Genomic DNA, 21,916 nt, shown 5'->3' on the forward strand with positions numbered 1-21,916 from the left:
TTATAGCTCAGTTTAGATAAGAAATATTTGATACACTCTGATGATATTTGTATGTCCTCTTAGAATTCATTCAGCCCAACTGCTTTACCAGTTCTTTTGTGCTTTCTGGCAATGTTTTTCCTACATGGAAACTGCTTGTGGCATCATTCAACTACTTGTCCTCTGCTGTCCTTTGGGTCACTTCACTCAAAATGTTTGCAGGCTTAACTCCTACTTACAGTAGTCTAGGATAGTAATCATTTGCCATGGATTTAACCATTTAACCATGATTTACCATGTTTTTAACTACCACTGTTTCTTTTAGACTAACTTTCCTCTCCATATGTACTACTTTCACCTTGCTCAAAATGCTGGTCAGGCATTTTTAAATTGTACTAATTTGTTTCTCAAAAGTGAAGGCATCTACAATATCCAGAACTGTAAAACGCTGGGAGAGCTGCATTTTCCCTTTAGAGAAGGGAAGCAATGATAAACAGCTTCATGTTCCAATGTTTCATGATTAATAGAGTGCCATAGCCTGTTCTTGTCCCAGAAAGTGGTAAGACCAAATGAACGCTGCCTTTTGGAAAAAAAAATATCACTCCAGGGCCTTGCATGTGGTTGATCCGAGGAGGAGGCAGCCTGCCACATTACACAGTGGAAGTCAAGTGATGCCATAGGCATTGAAGACAGCAAGATAAGGCACTGAGGAGTGGGAGCAAAGGTCTGAATTTTGCTCCTCTGTTAATATAGAGCAGAGTCAAAGGCCTAAGACAACTTGGACTTGTTTATGACTTAAAAATAGGTGGTATGAATTTTTCTCCTCTAATGTCATTCTCCTGACTTATCAATAACGTAATTAAAATTAAATATTACAAACACCATAACTGCAGTTCAATTATGGGTGGTGCCTGCACAGCACATGGTTCTTACACTGCATGCTATAAACATTTAAGGTAGTAGGCTCTTACATGTAGAGCAGGTCTGAGTAATGTTGAATAGCAAGGGACTGGATTTAACAGTGCTGTGGGCCACTTCTAGCCCTGTGTTCCTATGACTTGAATTTCCAGTTTTAAACATTGGATGTGGATGGCAAAATAACCTGGACAATATATATGTGCATATATATGCACATGCACGTTTTTATATGGCAGAGGGACAAGCAGAGTTATTTGTAGATTCATGCTTGGCACGCCCCGCCAATAAGTAGTCAAAATCCACGTGAGGAAGCAGTGAGGAAATTTTAAGGAATGGTTTCTGATCAAAATGTTTTGAAGTTTCACCTAAAAAGGAATAAGCTAAATTTACATTTAAAAAGTAGACTTTGTTTTAGCTTTCTCAAGCCTTTTGCTTATTAATAGTTACAAATTTTTGCCTAGCCTCCTTGTCAGCTTACAAAGCGTTAGTTTTTCTGTAATACCAGTTTCTAGTGCTCTGATTTTTTCTTGGATTCTTAAAGATGTTCTGTCTATCAGCTGTTCCTTGAGGTAAATAAAAGATAAAGTGAACGCCTAATGCCTAAACTTTAAATAGTAAGGAGAAGCCTGAAAAAAAGGGGGGAGGAGTTTTTTTTTTCCTCATAAATTAAACAGAAATAAAGATGAAGCAAAGGGATTTCTCAATCTCGTGAGGCAGAAGAGTTGCTCAATTCTGCGGCGTGTAACTGGGTTCTGCGGTCGGGGCGCAGCCCGCCTCACGCCTCCCTCCTTCCTCCAGCGGGCCTGAGGCGAGCGGGGCGTGGACCCGCCCGCCGCCATCTTAGGGGGCGGCCACCTGGGCGGGGCGCCGGCACGTCCCGGCACCGCCTGCCGCTGGGCCCTAAGATGGCGGCGGTTCGCGGCGTGCCTGGGGGCTGTGGGGGAGCGGCGGCTGGCGCCCAGCAGGTGATGGCCCCGGGAGCGCCCGGCCCGGCTGCAGGGTACGGGCTTCTCCCTTTCCCGCTGCCCCCTGCTCGCTTGGGTGGGGGTCTTGAGGCTTGCTTCGCCAGCCCGGTGCTGGTGAGGCCTGCCCGCCCTGTCCTTGCTGCCCTCCGGGCCCCCAGAGCCGTGTGGCAGGCGGGTTTGCGTGTTGCTGTGTAAGTTGGTGGTGGTTGCTTCTTACGTGGCTGGGGCTTTTTTATTTCATTTCTATTTTTTTAATTAAACAAGCTGTTAAGGTGATGCTGTCTTCCTTGTGGTTCCTCTTTACGTAATGTTCGCTCTCTTCAGCTTTAGGATATATCTGAAAACCCCGAAGGCACTGTTAGGCCCTTGTACGTAGGTAAGCATTGCAGATTTGGTAACTGTTAACACTTAAAACGTGTGTACTGATGCTGTTAACTGATGCTTTCTTGAGGGGAAGAAACAATCATGGTACCTCGTGTAAAGTAAAAAGTTCTCTATCTGGAAGCCCTTAGTTTATGGGGATGCTGTTACTGAAGTGGAAGAGCCTTAACCTGCAAATGTTATGGTCGATTATGAGATCTCTGAATGTGTGAGTTCCTGGTGTGTAAAACTACTTAAAGATATGCTAAAGTACACATTACAAAAAAATAGTTCTTGAAAAGCAAAGAAATACAAGCTGTTTTTAGGATCTAGTACAATACAAGTATGTTTCATACCTAAGTTTTGAATAGTGTACACTATCTTTACATCTTTACACCCCTGATGTTTCCATAAACTTTAAAGATAAGAATGTTTCTGAATGCTTAGGATTTGGGGAAGAGTTCTAAATACCTGTAAATTCTGAATATGTTGCATTGTCTACCAGTTCTGTGCATAACCTTTTTGGCCTACAGAACGTGTAATTCGTTGATTTTAGGAAGGGTAGTACTTCCATCCTTCAGAATGCCCAACTCCAATGCTAAACTTCGTCGGAGCCCCAGAGGTGGTCAGGAAGCCGGCAGGCGGGAGTTGGTTTCCCGATCTCTGCAGAGTGCCGAGCATTGCCTGGAGGACCAGGATTACGGAACTGCATATGCTCACTATCTCCTGGTACTGAATCTAGCCCCTGAGTTAAAGACCAGTGTCAAAGTAAGTGCTGTTTGGTTTTCTCTTGAGACTATGTAACATGTTCTGTGCCTGTGACTTTTTGTTTGTAACTGATCTTGCTACTCAGTCTTCTAAAAGAAGAAAAATAGTAACAGATAGCAATTTATTTAATGAGTTGTATTTTTCTGTGGGAAGAAAATCACACTTCCAGTGCAGTATGCATTAACGAATTTCAATAAAGATAATCCCTTGTTGTTATTATTGGCTTGTAGTACAGCACAGCATGCAGTAGTATACATCCTGGCTCTTAGTATAATGTTGCTGGGTGATGATATTCAGTGTGGATATTTGAGAGCTTATTTTAGCTCCTTCAAATGGTAAGTGATGTCCCAAGTAACTTGGGAAAATAGTGAGCAATTGCATGGTGCTGCTTTAGTGAAAGAAGTGTGTTCAGGTGCATGTCAGGATGTTTCTGGTAACTATAGCCAACTCAATGGTCTGTGTTTTATTTTCTAGGAAACGTTTCAGTTTACTCTCTTTAAATGGGCGGAAGAACTAGATTCTCTAGCACGGATTCAAGATCTCTTTAACTGCTATGAACAGGCTCTCGAACTGTATCCGAATGATGAAGTAATATGTAATAGTATGGGAGAACATCTTTTCAGGTTTGTAGTGATCTATATTCAGCTGTTGTAAAGCTTACTTCAGTGTTATACGTTAATGAAATTAAACTAATTTCACATAATTTAACACATAAAATGTGCTTAAAAGAAATAAATACAAGCACATGTTTAATTTCATATAGTTCATGTTGTTGAATTTTGTGTTTGTTAGCTTAGAAAGGTAAGTACCCGATACTAATATATGTTAATAGTCACAGCCAGTTATATGTATAAAAGAGCACTTCTGCTGAATTAAAAGCTTAATGTAATAGTACTACTGCCTTCAAGTGTATTTTTAACCATTTATTAAGTTGCTAAACAGAAATAAGACCATAATTGTTCAGAGTTACTGTGTTTACTGTAATTGTGGTTAACTTAAAATTTTTGAAGTTCATCTTCCATTGTATTGTTAGTATGCAAACGCAGTAATTGTTAGGGACCTGACTAGACTTCAGTCCTTCTTGAGGTCACATCTGACAGATCTTTCAAGTGAGGAAGCTGGTAGTGTGTACTATAATGTGTAGAGCTGTTTTTTTTCTTAAATGGTTTGAGCTTATACTGTTGTTTAATACCTAAATGCATTCTTCTACTGCTTTCTACAAAACTTGAAATACATGGTGTTTTGCTGTTCCTCTGAATTTTAAGGTCTTCTGAAACTGGAACTTAAGACAGAAATCATAGGTCAAAGCAGCTTTGGTTAGATATACAATTTTGACTGGTTGCTTATTTGAAGGAACAACTTATACAACATTGCTAACAAAACATATGCTTTGATGCATTTCATACATCTTATTTTTCAGTGCATCTTATTTAAGAGTATGCTACAGTTATCTTTAAAAAAAAAAAATTGTTCCAGTTTCACAGTTTATTTTTGAGATTGCCACTTACTGGAAGCATAGGCAAATCAAAATTTGTTTTTACAGTATGTGCAAGTTAGATATGGTGGGACAATTTTAGATTTTTGTATCATTCTATTATGATTTGAAAATCTGTGAGACTGCAGATTTGCTGCTGTCATGTGGTTACAGTAAGCTATACCTTCTCATTTGTGTTTTAAAAAAAGCAATACTAGATAAAGACTGCAATTTTTTGATTACCTTTGCATTTCCAAATGATCTGATGTAGAGCTGTAAATACTTCTTTATATCGGTGTTTTTAAAGAGATCTTTCCAACTAGTGTGAGATATTTCCGTTGTCCTAAGGTCTTTTTATAGACTTGTACATACGTACAGATAATTGGCAACTGAATATCTTCCTATTTGTTATTTTTTTACTATTAGAATGGGCTTTAGAGATGAAGCAGCTGGATATTTTCACAAAGCAGTGAAGCTTAACCCAGACTTTGCTGATGCAAAGGAGAATTTTTACCGTGTTGCAAACTGGCTTGTGGAACGTTGGCACTTCATCATGCTCAATGATGCCAAGAGGAATCTTACTTATCTAAAAGCAATAGAGAATGCTGTCCGCTCAGGGTGCAAGTCTGTCCTTGATATTGGTACAGGAACAGGAATATTGAGGTATGTCATAAGTACGTGTTTAATGTGAAATTAATGGAAACATCTGTCTAAATTGTGTGCTTCTGAAAAAGACTTTCATGCTTTGTTGAGACGAAGCTTAACAAACAAAACAAAGCTTTCAGAAGTCATTGAGTCTTGAGGTTATTGTCTAACTGTATTTTTGGAACCAATTTTTGAATCAATTTGATTTATTGGGAGGGCCTTGTTTCCTTTTAATGCTAAGAATTGCTGTATGTATTGGAGAATTCATGTTGGATTTGGAATTTTATTGTCAAGTATTCTGTCCTAAAATACTGAGTATAGTACTTATTTGGCAGAAGTTGCTTAATGAAAATGCTGTACTGTAAAGAATGGGCTTAGCAGTATACTCCCTAGCTATGCTATTGTTGTTGGTAGCATATCAACAGAGTAACAATTAGTGTGGCATCAGTGTTTACAGAAGAAACTAGCTCACTTAATGAAAAACGTTTATCCCTTTGAATATGAATCAGCAGTGTAAATTGAACTTCAAAAGACTCACTATCTTTCCATACTTGACAAGATTTAAATCGGAGGGGGAAAAAGCTCTGATTCTTTTTTTCAGTATGTTTGCAAAAAAGGCAGGAGCATCTTCTGTCTATGCCTGCGAATTATCAAAAACCATGTATGAACTTGCCTGTGATGTGGTGGCAGCAAATAATATGGAAAGAGAGATCAAGCTTCTGCATTTGAAGTCACTTGATATAGAAATTCCAAAGCACATACCTGAAAGGTAAGTTATTGTGCTCTGTTGTGGTATTCTGCTCCCAATTCAAGAAAATGTACTGTGACCTAAACAGGAAATAACTTTGTCAGTGGTACTTAATCATAGCAAATGTGAGGAAGGTTTTATGTTTTTTATAGAGCAGTGCAGAAATGATAATGTTTTTGAGAACACATGAATTTCTACGGTAAATCAATGATCTCACAAGTTAAGGAGTTCAATGGTTTGGTGGTAGCTTTGGGGCATATGCAATTACACTGCAGTAATAAGAAAAAATAAGCTAGGTTACTACACAGTGGAAGTAATCATTTGACACACTTGTGACTTGTTTTCTGCAGCTGGTGAATAGGATGGAGGTATGGAGGTATTCCTACAAAGGAAGGCTGTTCCTGGGATGTACCACACCCCTGTAGCTCCCTGTTAACTCCTGCATTTGTCAGAGAGAGCAGAAATGCAGTGTGTCAGTCTCTTGCTTTGAAGGAGTGAGGGAAAAACTTCCTCTCCCTTCTAGTCACTACAGAAAGTGATGCTGTGTTTTTGAAGCGAAGAAAATGCAATGTGATGTGTGCAGGCTTCTGATGTTTTAAATGTGGAGTGTTGGTGGGTGGGCTAACTGAATGTCAGCACCCTGCGATGGGGTAGATCCAAAGGGCACTGAGAGTAGCTTTAGGTGCTGGAGTAAAACTCAGTGGAAGAGTGCAACCTGTCCTGAGAGAATAAGTTTCTGTGTTTGTGTTGAGTGTTATTTTTGTGTATGTATGTCTTCCCACCTGTCTTGTATAGCAGAGATCTGTGTGCTTTGGAAAACTAAATAGTTGATTTTCTTCAGTGTTAAATAATGTATTCTAAAGCAAAATAAGAGCTGTAGGCTCCCCAGAGCAGTGGTCACAGCACTGAGCCTAGCACAGTTCAAAAAGTGTTTGGACAGTGCTCTCAGACATACGTTTTGATTTTTGGGTGGTCTTGTATGGACCCAGTAATTGGTTTTGGTGATCCTTGTGGTTTCTTTACATGATTTTAAGCGGTCAGTTTAGAATGTCTTCTGACAAATTAAAACTTGATCCAGCAGTACACTGATCATTATATATGATTCAGGCTGCTTACGATATTCTCCTCCTTTTTGCTCACTATCCCATTCAAAAAGAGTTCTTCAGGAAGATCTGCAAATTTTTAGCAGGTGGAAATCCTAGGGGATTTTTGTTTTTGGCATATGCAAGACACTGGTTTACTGTTTCAGCTCACCAATATTAGGGGTGCAGATTAAACATTCAGGAAGGAAATGGTTTGTTTCACTTCCCATTACTAACATTCAATATTGTATCTGTGGTGGTAGTACAGCCTCTACAATGCAAAATAATAATAAAGCTGCAATGGGTGAGCATGCTAGTTAAGCCTTGTCTAGTTGTGTCAGCTGTGTTGTGTTAACTGCCTATATGCATCCTCTTTAGTGTATCTGATAAGTTACAGGTGTGGCCTGTCAGGAGTAATTCGTTACTCTTCTGGAAATGTTTTATGTCATTCACTTTTTAGTTTAAATCCAGAGGATATTTAGGACTTTTGCATTCATTACTCTGTTGTCGTGGTTCCGCTCGAGTGGGCAGCCGAGCTCCACCACAGCCGCTCTCTCACTCCCCCTCCTCAAAGAGGAATGGGGAGAAAATATGTGAAAAGGGCTCAAGGATTGAGATAAGGACGAGAAAATCACGCAATAATTATTGTAACGGGCAAAACAGACTCGGCATAAGGAGATAGTAAGATTTATTGCCTACAACTAACAAGCGAGAGAAGTGAGAAAACAAAGGAAAAAAAAACAAAAGCACCTTCCCCCCATCCACCCTCTTCCACCTCCTCCCCCCGAGCGGCGCAGGGGAACGGGAGAATGGGGGTTATGGTCAGTCTACAGCACTTCTTCTCTGCCGCTCCTTCTTGGTCACTCTCGTCCCCTGTGCTGTGGGGTCCCACCCACGGGATGCAGTCCTTGATGAACTGATCCGGCGTGGGCTTCCCACAGGCAGCAGCTCTTCCAGAACTGCTCCAGATATGGGTCCGTACCACGGGGTCCATCCCTCAGGAGAAAACTGCTCCAACCTGGCTCCCCTACGGGCAGCAGCTCCTGCCAGATCACCTGCTCCTGCGTGGGCTCCTCTCCACAGGCTACAGGTCCGGCCCGGAATCTGCTCCGGCAGGGGTCTTCCACAGGCGGCAGCCTCCGTCGGTGCAGGGCCACCTGCTCCACCGTGGTCTCCTCCACGGGCTGCAGCGTGGAACCCTGCTCCACCGTGGTACTCCATGGGCTGCAGGGGGACATCCTGCTTCACCATGGTCCTCACCACAGGCCACAGGGGACTTCTGCTCCGGCGCCTGGAGCACCTCTCCCCCTCCCTCTACACTGACCTTGGTGCAAGGCTGTTCTCTCACTCCCTTGACTCTCCCGGCTGCTGTGTGGTGCAGCGTTTTTTTCCCTGTCTTAAATATGCTCTCACAGAGGCGCAAAACAACATCGCTTATTGGCTCGGATCTGGAAAACAATGGGGCCCTTCCCAAACATGGGGCAGCTTCTAGATCTTTCTCACAGAAACCACCCCTATGGCTCCCTGCTACCAAAACCTTGCCACGTAAACCCACTATAGTAATTTTATTGCACTTTGAATAGAAATGCTAAAAATCTGTAACACGTGCACACATGGATATATACTCTTGCACAACGTGAAGACAAAATAAACATTCTGCAGCATCACTGTCTGTGTCTCAGACTGAAACATCTTTTTTGGGTTAGATTCTTATCTATAATATCTATTTACTCTTATCTCTTCTTTTTTTTTTTTTCATAAACACTAACCAAGAAACTTTATGGTAAATTCTTGCTTGATATGTCTATTTCTTACCTGCATTTTGATTAATTTGTTAAAAGAATTTAGTTGTCCATCGGTATTGAGACCACAGAACACTTGCAGAAGTTGTGCACTGATCTCAAATTGGAGTGGCCATTCATTTTTTCTTTAAAAAAAAAAAAAAAAATGACTGTGAACAGATATCCATAATATGTGTATTTCATGGTGTCTTTTTCTCCTGTTTAGAGTTTCATTAGTGGTTACAGAAACTGTTGATGCTGGCTTATTTGGAGAAGGGATTGTGGAGAGCTTGATACATGCTTGGGAACATCTACTTTTACAGCCAAAGGTAGGTGACATAGGTACATGACAATGTGATTTCTATTTCTGTTCACATTCAATATATATTCACAAATGCATTTGTGTGCACATTCACACGTACGAATGAGGAACAACTGTTTTGTGAATATTTCATACCTGCTGATAATTCTAAAGATTAGTGTTCTAGGGTTTGTTTTTATGAACTTGACTGAAAAGTGAGAGCTGCATACTTCTGTGAGCTGCTGTTCTGAGTAGACAGGTACTTGAATGCATGTTTGCCTGGTGCAGCCTTTCAAGAGCAGCATACAGAAATCGCTCTTGATCACTGTTCATTTTTTTCCTCCTCATAAGTAACATCAAAGGGGTTGGTATGTATATGCAAAAAGGTACAAATTCCCTGCAGCTCTGCAACCTAGTCATTTTATTTTTTGAGATGTCAGCTAGGTAGCAGGAACTCATGCTAGGTTAAGCAAAAAAGTGCTAAATTACAATAGGAATTCTTCTCATCATAACACTAGGGAAGAGTTCCTCATCATATAAATATGCCATATGCTCTTTATTTTTGCTAATTTTTATCTTTCTTGGAACACTGAACAAATCTCTTCATATTTTGTCTTTTAGCTGGTGTATGTTAACCCATACAAAGTTCTGTCATATTACTTTAACTTTTGTTAGGCCTTATGAAATACAAGGATTTTTTGTTGTTGTTTGTTTGGATGCTGCCTTGATTCCAAATAATAAGAATTTAATAAGTCTTGCCTGGCTGGAAACCTACATATTCTGTTGAACTGAAACTGATGACCTCTAGTGTTAAGTGCTGGAATGATGCATGTAAAAAAAAAAAAAAGGCACTCAGATATTTCAGTATACTCTAATAGAACACAATTTAAAACATAATTCAGAGTTACATGGGGAAGTAGACTGAAAAGTAAAGATGATGGTGTGGATGTATTAAAATACACATGTAAGAAACAAGCTTAATGCTTGTCTGAATGAAAAAGACTGGAGATTTTACCCAGTCACTGAACTTCCTGATGTTTTGACTGTAATCCTGGTGTAAACTAGGCTTGGTTGTAATGATATAAATAGGTCTTATTGCATGTTATTCAAGTTACAGGCTAAAAATCAAGATGGCAGTACTGAAGACTGTGGCCGAGTTATTCCTTCAAGTGCAACAATATTTGGGATGGCAGTGGAATGCAAAGAGATACGTAGACATCACAGGTATGTCTAAAATCTGGCACAGCTTGGACCCATATTTTCTTACCTGGAGAAAGGCCTCATGATTTACTGAAGACTTTCCATTTACTGTTCTCCTTACATTTTGAACAGCTGTTTGTCTCATTGTGGTTTGTTTCCACTCTTCTCAATGCTTCTCTAGGCTCCTTTTTTTTTTTTTTCCTCCTTCCTGTTTGGATTTTCTGGATCACTTAATTAGAAACTCTTGACTTTCAGTAATGCTGAAATATATGCCTTTACCACATCCTAAAGAAACATAATTCCTTAGTAGTAAAACTATTTCTCAGTTTCTATATTGAAGATTATTGGATTAACAGTTGGCCTTTATCCTTATTGTACCTTCCTTATAATCTGCTCCATACCTCACTGCTGGATCTAATGCTTTCAGAAGGTGTGGACAGGATCTTGTAAAGGCATGGTGTTAATAACCCCACCTAGCCTTATCCTTCTGAGTATGTGGCTTTCCTAATGCTGAACTAACATACTGTCACGTTTCTTTGTAGGAACCAGTTCTGGCTGTGTATCAATTATTTTTTGTAGTTATTCTTGTTTTTATAATCTAAAACAATATTACTGTATGGAGACTCTCTGTAAGAGGTTTTGACTTGATGCAATTTGTTTAGTATTACTCTTATTATTACTCTTAGACAAAAAAAAAAAAAAACACATTGACTTACACAGCTGTTTTCCTGTATTGGAACAGGAGAACAGCTAGGCCACATCAGTGACTTTTTTCCAATGCAGTACACCTGGACAGTAGCCAGAAAGGGGCAGAAGTTCCCATAGCAGATGGCCATAGAAGAACCTTCTTGTAAATGGTGAATAACTAATTACTCCTAAAATGTCTTTTGCATTGAAAGATAATGACTATTTCTCCCAAATGGGATGAAACATAATCTACTGTAGCTTTGGATTGTGTAATTCTATAATTCTGTAAATGTCCATTCTAATAGTGTAGTTTAAGGTCAAGTGGTCAGCAGAGCTGAAATGACTTCTACAGATTAATTATATGCTGAGAAGATAAGTCACTTCTAAATTTTCTGCCTTCTAGGTTAAGATCCCTTTTTTACTCCAATAGCTATAGTGGTCTTAAGTCAATACCCCTAACAAGTGCTGTTGAGCTTTATGTAAAGCACTTAACCTTGTCTCAAATTTAAGCTATCCAGATCTCTTTGTATCCTTCTGATGTACGTTTCCACATTTCCCCAGGTGCCTTCATGGTCTGCCTCAGAACTGTGTTTTTTAGAATGTTCTTTTTGAGCAAGATGCCTGATGAAATACTGTTGTGAAAGCATCTTTCCTCATTCTTCTTATATCACCTAGCACAGTATTTCTTATTCTTGTTATACCTTTAATACAGCTTCTCTTAGAGCTTGTCCTCATGACGTAATTTTCTTCCCTGAGTGGTTCTAAGTAGTTATAGAGCACAGAGGTCTATGAATACTTGAGATTTTTTTCTGAAGTATGCTCAAGACTATATTTAATCTAGTAAGCAAACACTGTCTCTTGCTCAGATGTGAAATCAGCTTTTGCTTTTAATTGTTGATAATCTCGCAGATGAGTTGTCTGTTTCTGGCACTGATATTTGCCTTGTACTCTATTGCTCACTAATTCTGTTTTAGTGATGTTTTAAGTTACGCTGCATTTCTTGTGTTCTGATTATTTTTAGGATTTCCTCCTAGAATATGCTGAAATTCTAGACATATAGTACCAGCTTTCTTTTAGTTCTGTTTTCGCTGCATTTAAGCCAACTTCACAAAAAGTTTCTTACTGGGTTACCTCTTACTGTAGCTTTATTACTTTAAAATTATCATTAAAACATTATTTCTTCAGTATAGCTGATGCTGGTTGTACCCATTACTTGTTTTCTAGAATCACTGTAAGACCTAACTCTACTGATGTATTTTTTCTGATTAGCCTTCTTTTTCTCTTGAAATTATTTCTCTCTTTAAAGCAATTGTTTCAGATTGATGTGAAATACATTTACTTCCAGAAGAACAAATGAACTGATAAACTTCTGAGAAGACTCAAGTTTTGCTTGAAGTTTGAAGATGTATTTAAATTACCCACAAGACTGTTAAGAAGCCAGTGTACTGCATATTGTTTTTTCAAGTTTGAATTAGCTGTCTTCCAGGAGTCATAACATATAACAGTAAATCAATATTCTAGGGGAATGTTAAGTTCTTGTTTTATTCTTCTGCTCTGCCTTTAAAAACACATAGCCTGCCTTGGAAGGATTTATTTGTCAAATTATATCAAATTTCATTCTTCCCCCACCCCAGAGTGGAAACGCAAGAAGTCGCTGGTGTACTTTTGCCAAATTCAGTGCAGTTCTTCAGTCCAACATATGCTTTTGCTGGTTCAGAAGAAACTGTTGAACCTTACACCACTGAGAAGCTCAGTCGAATTCCTGGAGGCTACAAACGTCTTACAGAACCCTTCCAAGTAATGACAGTGGATTTCAACAATTTGCAGGTAATGATTTTTTTTTTTTTTTTACATCTTTTAAAGCTAACCTATTTATAAATCGGTATTTGTCTCATTGTGGTAACAATATGATTCATCGGATGACAGTCTTCCTTCTTTTGAAGGCGGTGAATTCTTTTGATGTAATTTAGTTCCCTAAACCAGCTCACCTTTGGATCAAGCAGCCATCAGCATCAGTGTAGAAAAGGGGAGGAAAAATGCAGTAGACCTGTCCTACATGGTTTATGTAATCACGGAGCTGACTTCGTTAATTCCTCTAAGGTTAGAGTTGTCAAAGAAATCTTCAAGACAAAAGAAGATTTTTTTTTTTTTTTTTTTTTTTTTACATCTTGTACCAAAATGTCTCTAAATGTTTGGGTCAATGTAAATGGTAGAGGATGTAAAGAAGTTACCATATCCCATTTAATCAGTTTGATTCTGCCCTTCAGAACCCTATGGGCTGTATCTTATGGTATTTCTGTAATACAATTTTGTAAAAACACAGTAGGCTTTTTATGTGCATTTTGCTTAGAATATCTTTGCGTACACCAAATAGGCCTGAAATGTAAGGTAAAGACCTCAGCTGCTCACAGCTGAGCATGCTAAAAAATAAATCTGATCTCTGGTGAGTGTGCTTCTTGCTCATTGACCCATGGTAAAGAGTTTGCATTGAAGTGGTGAGTCAGAGCTTAAAATAGGTTGTTATATAAATGAAATTATTCTTGGCTACTGCTTGGCCAGGAATTGCAGTGTTCTGAATCAATAGCTCTTCCTAGTTGGCTTCTCTGACATCCTGAAGTTAAAAATGAAATAAGACAGGGCTTTTCAGAATACTACTGGGAGCAATCTCTGTGACCTGATGTTGCTTCTGCTTCTAGCATCAATAAGAAACCGTTACATCTGAGAGATGACTCTTCTTAAGCCTCTGTCTGCAGGTAGACTTGTAAAGATAAAAGAACTCTGTAAACCATAGTTCATAATTCCCCTACTGAAATTTCTTGTTACCCTAAATGAAGTCATGCTGTTCTGAAATGGTAAAGATGTAAGTAGAGGTGTAGGGAAGAAGTGCAATTAAGTTATTTGGAATAATTAGCTACTATTTGCTGTTACTTTTGTCACTGGGCAAGTATGGCCATTTCAACAGCACTCAGTTACTTTCCAGTGGTATTTTTCTCTGTAGTGGCCACTCCTGATGTTTAACAGTGGCTTTAAAAAAAAAAAAAGCAAGCAAACCTGTTGTGCTCATACGGGATTTTTTTTAAAAGTGCACTGTGCTCAGCAGCAGTAGCAGAATTACCAACTAAAGATGGAAGTTTAGATCTAAACTCAGTTAGCACTAGTAAGGTAAATTCAAAGATACGTTTTATAAACTTAGCTTTTAAACAACAGGAAGGAACGTTACACTTATTCTGCTTGTATTAACTACTATTTGAGAGAACTGAGATAAAGACTTAACTCAGTTTGAGAAATACTGTTGCACTGTGTTTTATAGGATGCTTCAAAGATACCAGTAAAGATCAGAGAAGTAATTATAACAAGTCAAAATAATAAAAAGGCAGCTGACTTGTGCCAATTACTTTATTACTGCTGTTCTTAACAGCACCAGCTTGGTTCCTCCCAGGCAGAGGAATGAGTTGTGGCTATAATTGCAGGCTGAAGACATTTTCACCTAGCCCAGGTATTGTTTGCTGGCAGCAGATCAGTGCCACTGGGAGTGGAAGTGATTGTTTACCTTAACAGCTGGTAATTGCAGCTGATTGTTCATTTCAGGCCCTAAAGGAACTGAGCTATTGCCAACAAAGCACTTTTTTTTTTTTTCAAGAAGTGAGATCTCATCCTGAACTTCATTAGTGTCCTGTAACTCTGACGTGTGCATTGTTCAGCCATCTCCCAGTTGTGAGATGAGAGGTAAACCAACTTCTGGAGAACACAGGCCAATAATAAAAAAGGAAGAGTAGAAAAAGCAGCATATGAGAGCTAGTCACGTTCTTGGAGTGGAACTTTTTCTATTGCCTTGTATTTTTTCCTAAGATTGTAATTTAGAGAGCACAAGTGTTGACACGAGCAATTCAGGAAGCCAATAATTTTTTACGCTGCGATGTTACTAAGCATAATGGTTGTGACTAAGAGGATCTTTGGTCCATTGTGATCGATAGCCTGTTACTGTGCCAGAACTGTCTTAGGACATCAGCGCTGGGCTTTGTGTTTGGCAGTGTTGATAGTAGGAGGTAGTTACTGGGGAAAAGAAAGTATACATGAAAAATGACTTAATTCCTGTTATATATTTAAAACTATTTAGGAAGTATTGGAGAATTGAGAACCTGGTCCCTTTATGGAAGATCCTAGTACTTTCCAATAGTAAAACTGTGTAAACCCAAGCTTTTTACACAAAGGCAATAGCCTAGATAGTGGAAAGCAAAGCATCCTCAAAGATGCTTGACTTGTTTTTTTTGTAATGATAATGCTGAACTGCTGAGTGAACTCAGTGCTTACATACAGTATTTCTGGAACTGATTAAATTTAAATGCAGGTTTTAAGTGAAGTATGTGTCTAAGCATTGGCTGGAGTCCAGTGTAAGAGACACACCCTTATTTCTCATAAGGCAAGCTTTGCCAACCAAACTCTTTTCTTGCAGTTCCCAGCTTCTAAATACATACATTCTTAGATGTGGGTGTGTGTACATTAATGGCTAACGAATGCAAGTAGGCTGTGTGCCAATAACTCTGCTTTCCTGTGCAAAGAGAACCCTAATGAGTACTGATACTGAAAAATTGGTATTGTAGCAGCTTGTTAACTCGGGGTTTCTGTTGGGTGCCCTCATGGGTTGGTACAGCAATTTGAGCAACTTAGTAATGACTGCAGCGAAACCGTTTTTGATTCATGGAAAGGAACTTTCTCACACTTCTTCCTCTTTCTGTTCTGGTCAGGAGCTGAAGAGCCTTGCAGGTAGGAAGCCGTGGAAGCTCAGCCAGCCAGTGACTGAAGGAGGAATGCTAGATGCTGTTGTGGTGTGGTTTGTCCTACAGCTTGATGACGAGCATGCTCTATCTACGAGTCCCAGTGAGGAAACTTGTTGGGAACAGGCAGTCTATCCTGTGCAGGGCCTCTCTGGTAAGTCCTGTAGGTTTTCGTGTTGCAGTACATTAACTTGTCTTCATTTTGTTCTTGAGCTAAGCACTTTATCTCAGAGCCTAGGAAATAGCAGTAATTAGATTAGAAGGTCAATGACAAGTAGCTGTGAGGTGGTTCCTGACCAAGTTTCAGAACTGCAGTGTGCAGCCACTGCAGCAGGTCTTGCCTGTGGGACTGTGGTGAAGTAGATCAGGGGCCAGGTCTGAGAGAACAAACACATTTTACTTTTTTTCTATGCTGAATCAAATGTTTTTTGAAGCAATTCCAAAAAGTAAGGTTGCTGACTGGCTTTATATAGTCAGGATGTGACATACGAAAGGGAGGTGAGGTAGTAATTGCTACCTGTTTGTGCTACAAAAAGACAACTGAACACCCCTCACATTCATTTTGGATGTAACTCCATTGGACCCAGCTGTTCTGCAGGGTCCTGTGCTAGTGTCATTTGCAGCAGCCTCTATTCTCTGTCCACCTGTTTTCCATTCACTTCTAGGTTTTGATAGACAGTAGAGGCAGCTGTGTCATAGACTAGTTCAGTTGAAATTACAGAAGGAGGAGAATATTTTAGCCTGTGTTGCTGTTGAAAAAAATACTTGTCAAACTAGCTGTTTTGTTTTGGAATTCTGGTCTGTATCAGAACTTCTCCTTTCTTAAAACAAACACAGTATCCAAAGGCAGTCTTGAATTGTGCTCTGAAATGCTCTGGTTTATTTTATATTTTATTTCACATGTAGTCTCACCTTTTCTAAACCATAGCTATTGTTCTTAATATAAATACAAATTCAGGTTTGTCTACAGGAAGTATTAAAATGTAAATATTAATATTTAACACCTTATAGCCAAAGTACTTTCTTCTGGTTTTGTTTAGCTCTGCTGTTGACAGAACATTTACAGTAATACCTATAATACCTGTTTATCACGGAAAGGATTGTTTTGAGATTTGTCTTATGTTGAAGGCAAATGCTAACAGCAAAGCGAATTTCAGTTAGTGGGCTACTGAGGTTAGGAGGAAACCCTCCTCAGAAGGCTGCTGGTTCCAGCCTACAGGATGTTGTGTACCTGAGCTGCTTTGTGCTGTATCTCTCCAAAGACTAAGAAATGCAACTAGAATAATTCTTTTGTATACAGTAGTAACAACTAATAAAAAAGATAATGCTTTGCTTCTTTATGTTTTTTAGAGTGCTGTATGGCTGCTCCAGTGATAATGTTTGCTGTAAAGTAATTGACATGACTTTTTGTGCTGTTTTGCCAAGATTATTCTGTGAAGGCTGGGGACACAGTGATGATGGAAGTTTGCTGCCAAGATTGCTACTTGAAGATCCAGAAGATTTCTTTTTCAACTTCAGAGTGTGGGATGGACTGCAGTGATGGAGATGACACGCTGAGTTTGGGCAATGAGGCTGAATTATGTAATGCTCTGGCTAGTCTTCAGACAACTAGCAAACAGGATGGTGAAGGCCAAGTATGCGTGTTGGAATCTACGGAAATAGCTCTGCTGAACAATGCACCGTACCACAGATGCTTTAAAGCTGCCATGGGCAAGGTTCTGTCATCCTTAAATCCAAGTAAGGACTTGCAGTCCATGGATGTTGATGGACACGGCAGTGGGGTGAACCTCCAAGAAGATCAAAACAAGAGCTCCGTAGATGTGGTTCCTGATCCTTTGTACGTATTAGATGTGTCTGAAGGCTTCTCCATCCTCCCGATCATAGCTGGCAAACTGGGACCAGTTAAAGCCTACAGTTCTGTTGAGAAAGAACAGCATCAGGCAGTCCTTAATATAATTTCAGAAGCTAATCATTTCCCCAAGGAAACATTAGAATTTTGGCTTAGCCATTTAGAAGATGAAAATGTGGTACTACAGAGACCCAAATCAGACAAACTGTGGAGTATTATTATTTTGGATGTTATAGAGACATCTGGCTTAATCCAGCAGGAGGTGATGGAAAAGGCTGCAATATCCAGGTACAGTATAAATGGACAAAAGTATTTTCATGAATCTGTAACTATCTGAAAACTTTCAAAAGTGCTCCTTCTAACTACAAAGTTACTATGATGCTGCTTCTGTAGAGTCAGAAAAGCTTGTTTTCTGAACAGACTGAATTCACTTTGAAGACACTGGCAAATTTACTCCTGGTGTCTGACAGTTGTATACATAGATCTTCACACTTGTTAAAGATACCACTTTAATAGACTGCTTTATTTTTTGTATGGAAGAATGTGATTTGGGCTAGGTGTGTCGTGTCGCTAAATAAATGAGGTAGCTTTTAGCTCAAGGTTTAAAAAAACACACCCAGATCCATGTGCATGTCTTGGTGTTGTTGACAGAAACTGGTACTGCTGAAAGACAAACTCGTAGGGTTAGAACAGCCAGGGAGGCATCAACAGAGCTAGCCGTAATCTGCAGGAAGGGGTGGGAAGGACTGCAGAACAAGAGAAATGAGGTGTGTGTGTGTAGTGATGAGATGGATTTGTTTCCCCCTTGTGGCACTAGGGAATCTTCCTCTCCATTCATAGTGACTGCAGGATATTTCAGAGGATTTATATTTGTGACTTTCCAACTTTTGGATAAATCTTTGGATGATTTGAAAGACTATTGCTGTTTTAAAAAAAAAAAATTACTCTTGACTTTTCATGCCAACCAATTTGAATCTGTATTACAAGTAGCCAAGGAGGAAAACACATATGGTGCACTACTTAGCTGCCAAATTCTTATGCAGAGGTGCCTGCTAGAAGAAAAGGAGTTCTAAAATAGTCTGTACTGAATTGGAGATGTTTGATACGATGAATGAAAGCATCTGTCATGTTGCTGTTCTCAGAAATACGGTGCTCTGTAGCAATGTAGCAAGAAACCAGCCTTAGATGTGTTTTTTTTTTTGGGGGTGGGGGGGGGAAGACTGTCTCTTGTACTGTTAACTTCAGTAAAAAACACTCCAAGTTGACTTAAATGCTAACCAGACTTTGTTTCCCTGGGTGTATGCCCCTGAACCTGTGCCCCAGCAGTGAGTACTTGCTGACTTAAGGGCTTATTAAGCAGTTCTGCCAGTCCTTCAGAATTAGGTGCTGGTGCTATGAATAACTCCAGCCACCTTCATCTTGAGATATCACTGTTTCTAATACTGTCACTGAGGAAAGACTGCTTAGTCCTGTAGTTCAATGTTATGTGACAAGTTTTCTTTCTTTGGTGTAGTACAGCTGTCGGGTCAGATGGATCAAACTCAAATGTTCATGAGTGCTTGACTTTAGTGGAGGAGCTGGTGTCTCTTTATTAAATGTAGGTAATGTTCTTTCCTTCCTATTGAATGGTATGCTTAGAAGTGTCATCTCTTTCATTTTACAGATGTTTACTTCACAGCGGAGGGAAGATATTCCCACAGTACGTGTTGGTATATGGGATGCTTGTAGAATCACAGTCTCTATTACTGGAGAGCGCTGTTCAAGGAACAGAACCAACTCTTGGGTTTAATATAGCCCCTTTTATCAACCAGTTCAAGGTATGAAGTTGGTGGATGTCTTCCAAGCACAGTTCCAAAGTTTGCAGGCAGCTGTCTGGCTGTCTAATTTCAGTGTAAAATGCAAGAGAACTAAGAGCTGAAACTTCTTTGTTCTGCTTTGATATAAAGACACACTTCTGTGACCATGCAGCGACTTTGGGATAAAGGAAGACAGGAAGCACTTGGTCTAGACCTAGTGTGGAAGAAGCTTTGACCAGTCAAAGACATAGTGTGACTATACAGAGCAGTGACTGTGACTTGAGAAGTGATTAGAAGGGTGCATTTTGGCTGTTTCTTACTGGTATTACAATAATTCCTAGAAACTTTTGCATTATAATTTAGTGAACTTTTCACTTTTTAATGGCTTTTAATATCTAAAGTTGTGGTATGTACCCCTAGGTGCCTGTTCGTGTGTATTTAGATCTCTCTACGTTACCATGTGTACCTTTGAGTAAACCAGCAGAACTATTAAGGCTAGATCTCATGAATCCTTTGTTGAACAGCTCCAGCAGAGAAGTGAAGGTGAGTTGTGTGTATGTGTACGTGAAAGTGTGTGTATATATAGAAGTGCACTCAACGACCATTCTGCAGAACTTCTCATTTATTGCTCACCTTTGCTGAAAATTTCAATACAGAACTCACTTATCTGCGGATGTCTCTGAAGTGTATTGAAATGGTTTGAAACTGGTGTAACTGAGTAATATTCAAAAAATTTTTTTTTAGGTACAAATTTGCAAGTCTGGCCAAGTCACTGCAATTCCCTTCTGGTATCATCTTCATCTGGATGAAGAGCACAGTTTGAATACATCTGATGAGTTCTCACACTGGAAGCAAGCTGCAGTTGTTCTCGATGAGCCCATCCAAGTACAGGTTGGAGATGAACTTGTGCTTGAAGTTCAGCACCATAAAAGCAATATTAGCATTACAGTGAAACAATGAAGAATGCCATGTGTAAACTGACTTCGGGTTAATTATACATACATCTACTGTTCATAACATCACTGCTAATTTATATTAAAGTCGAAAATATATTTACTGATCAAAAGGCTATTGTGTTGCTTTAATAGAGTTGGAAGACTTCTGGGGCTTACTGATGGACTGAAACTTGCTCTGCAGGGATAAATTACAAAGTGTTGAGGGAAGGAATTGTCTACGCTGCATTTAAAAAAAACCTGATTGTTAGCTATTAGAGTAGCTGTAGCAGGTGGACAGGCATCTATCACTGCCACATCATCTATAGTGTAAGAAAAAGCATCTGAGATGCATATACCAGAAATAAACAACTGTGCCTGCAGAAGCTAGAGTCCTTGATTCCTGAGACCTTGGTTCTACTTCTGAGCAGTCAAAGCATCCTATTTGAGTGTACTGAGATCCTACCCTTGTAGAATGGACTGTTGTATGTTCCAGCTGCAGTATCACAATTTAGTGTTACACATAAACAATTGTAAAAAGTCATAATGGAGTAATGTAGAATAAGTTACATAGTAAATGTTATTTAGAGTCCTCCAGAGACTCATTTCTGGCAATATAATGGGCCTAAACTTTTTATCTCTGAGAAGCTGATAGAAATTATTACATCAGTCACCACAGCACTTGTGTACTACTCTTGCAGCACTGCATTTCACTACACTGCAGGTAATGGGTTCCTTCTCTTAAACTTCTATTCAGATGGAGGACTTAAAGGCATTGATTCTATCCCTATAGATATAGAAAGGACTTTTAGAGGGAGAGCTGCAAGTAGCTAAGCTTCTTTATGATGTTAATTGCTGTCCTTTCCATGTAGAAGAGAGGGTGCTGTGATCTCTTAACAAGAGCCTACATGTACATGTATAAGAGGAGACACCTATAAATATTTTTTCTAGAATCTCCTTGCATGTGTGATCAGTATGTACCCTGCATTAGGGAAATGGAGGCTAGTTGCTATCAAATGGGGGGACTGAGTGGTTCTGCTGCAGCTGTGGCTGTTCCAGCCTGCAGCTGACATTGCTGTAACAAAGCTCCTCCTGGAAGGGTGGAAGACAGCTCTCCACCTCACTTTGAAAACAGAAGTGATAGTGAAATCAAGTTTTTTGAAGATGAGGTTAATTGAATACTATTCTTTATCCAAGAGTTACAATCCAAAGCAAAACATAAGTGAAGGAAGATTTAATTAAAAGAAAATGTCCATTAAGTCTTAGTTACTGTCTTGCACTTCTACCAACGGTCCTTTTAGTAACGGCAGTGCCTGGCAATTAAGGTTAAATAGCATGTATTGAATTGTGGGCAGCATAGTGCCACAATTACCTTGGAAATGATGACCAGAGTTAGTAGCTGCAGGGTAATTGCAGCAGAGTATGGTTTTATAGAGAACGCTGAAAGCAAGGCCACTAAATATTAGTTAATATATTTATTAGATTTCCACTAATTAGTGAGAAAGTGAAATTGAAGAAAATTAAGGATACGCTCTACCCTTAATCAGTTACGGAAAGTACAGGGCTAAAATAATGCTATGTTTTCAAACAGTGTTCGAAATAACCCAAGTGTTTAAAAAAAAAATTGCTCTTGCCTTGAGAGCTGAGAACAGATCA

At 39.3% G+C, this 21,916-nt stretch overlaps 1 protein-coding gene across 2 annotated transcripts; it reads left to right on the forward strand.

Moving 5' to 3' along the window:
* Window positions 1-1,766: 1,766 nt before the first annotated feature.
* On the forward strand, window positions 1,767-20,380 carry PRMT9 (protein arginine methyltransferase 9). 2 transcript variants are annotated; one of them, XM_084286716.1, is made up of 14 exons: window positions 1,767-1,862; window positions 2,187-2,238; window positions 2,779-2,990; window positions 3,465-3,613; window positions 4,891-5,127; window positions 5,711-5,878; window positions 8,947-9,049; window positions 10,133-10,245; window positions 12,543-12,735; window positions 15,654-15,837; window positions 17,109-17,820; window positions 19,196-19,349; window positions 19,749-19,871; window positions 20,073-20,380. In XM_084286716.1, exons 3-14 carry the CDS (start codon window positions 2,805-2,807, stop codon window positions 20,286-20,288), a joined length of 2,538 nt encoding a protein of 845 aa, XP_084142842.1. In that variant the 5' UTR covers window positions 1,767-1,862; window positions 2,187-2,238; window positions 2,779-2,804; the 3' UTR covers window positions 20,289-20,380. The 2 variants fall into 2 exon arrangements, with proteins under 2 accessions (XP_084142842.1, XP_084142843.1); XM_084286717.1 differs by having other exon boundaries at window positions 1,798-1,897.
* The last annotated feature ends 1,536 nt before the right edge of the window (window positions 20,381-21,916 follow it).

Source organism: Netta rufina, assembly GCF_964035555.1.
Source record: "Netta rufina genome assembly, chromosome: 4".
Classification (NCBI taxonomy): domain Eukaryota; kingdom Metazoa; phylum Chordata; class Aves; order Anseriformes; family Anatidae; genus Netta; species Netta rufina.

Excerpts from the sequence above, each read along its gene's own strand:
- PRMT9 (XM_084286716.1), top strand. The coding sequence starts at position 2,805 with ATGCCCAACTCCAATGCTAAACTTCGTCGGAGCCCCAGAGGTGGTCAG. Across the intron at positions 2,991-3,464 it reads AGTTAAAGACCAGTGTCAAA|GAAACGTTTCAGTTTACTCT; the intron begins GTAAGTGCTGTT and ends TTTATTTTCTAG. Across the intron at positions 5,879-8,946 it reads CCAAAGCACATACCTGAAAG|AGTTTCATTAGTGGTTACAG; the intron begins GTAAGTTATTGT and ends TCTCCTGTTTAG.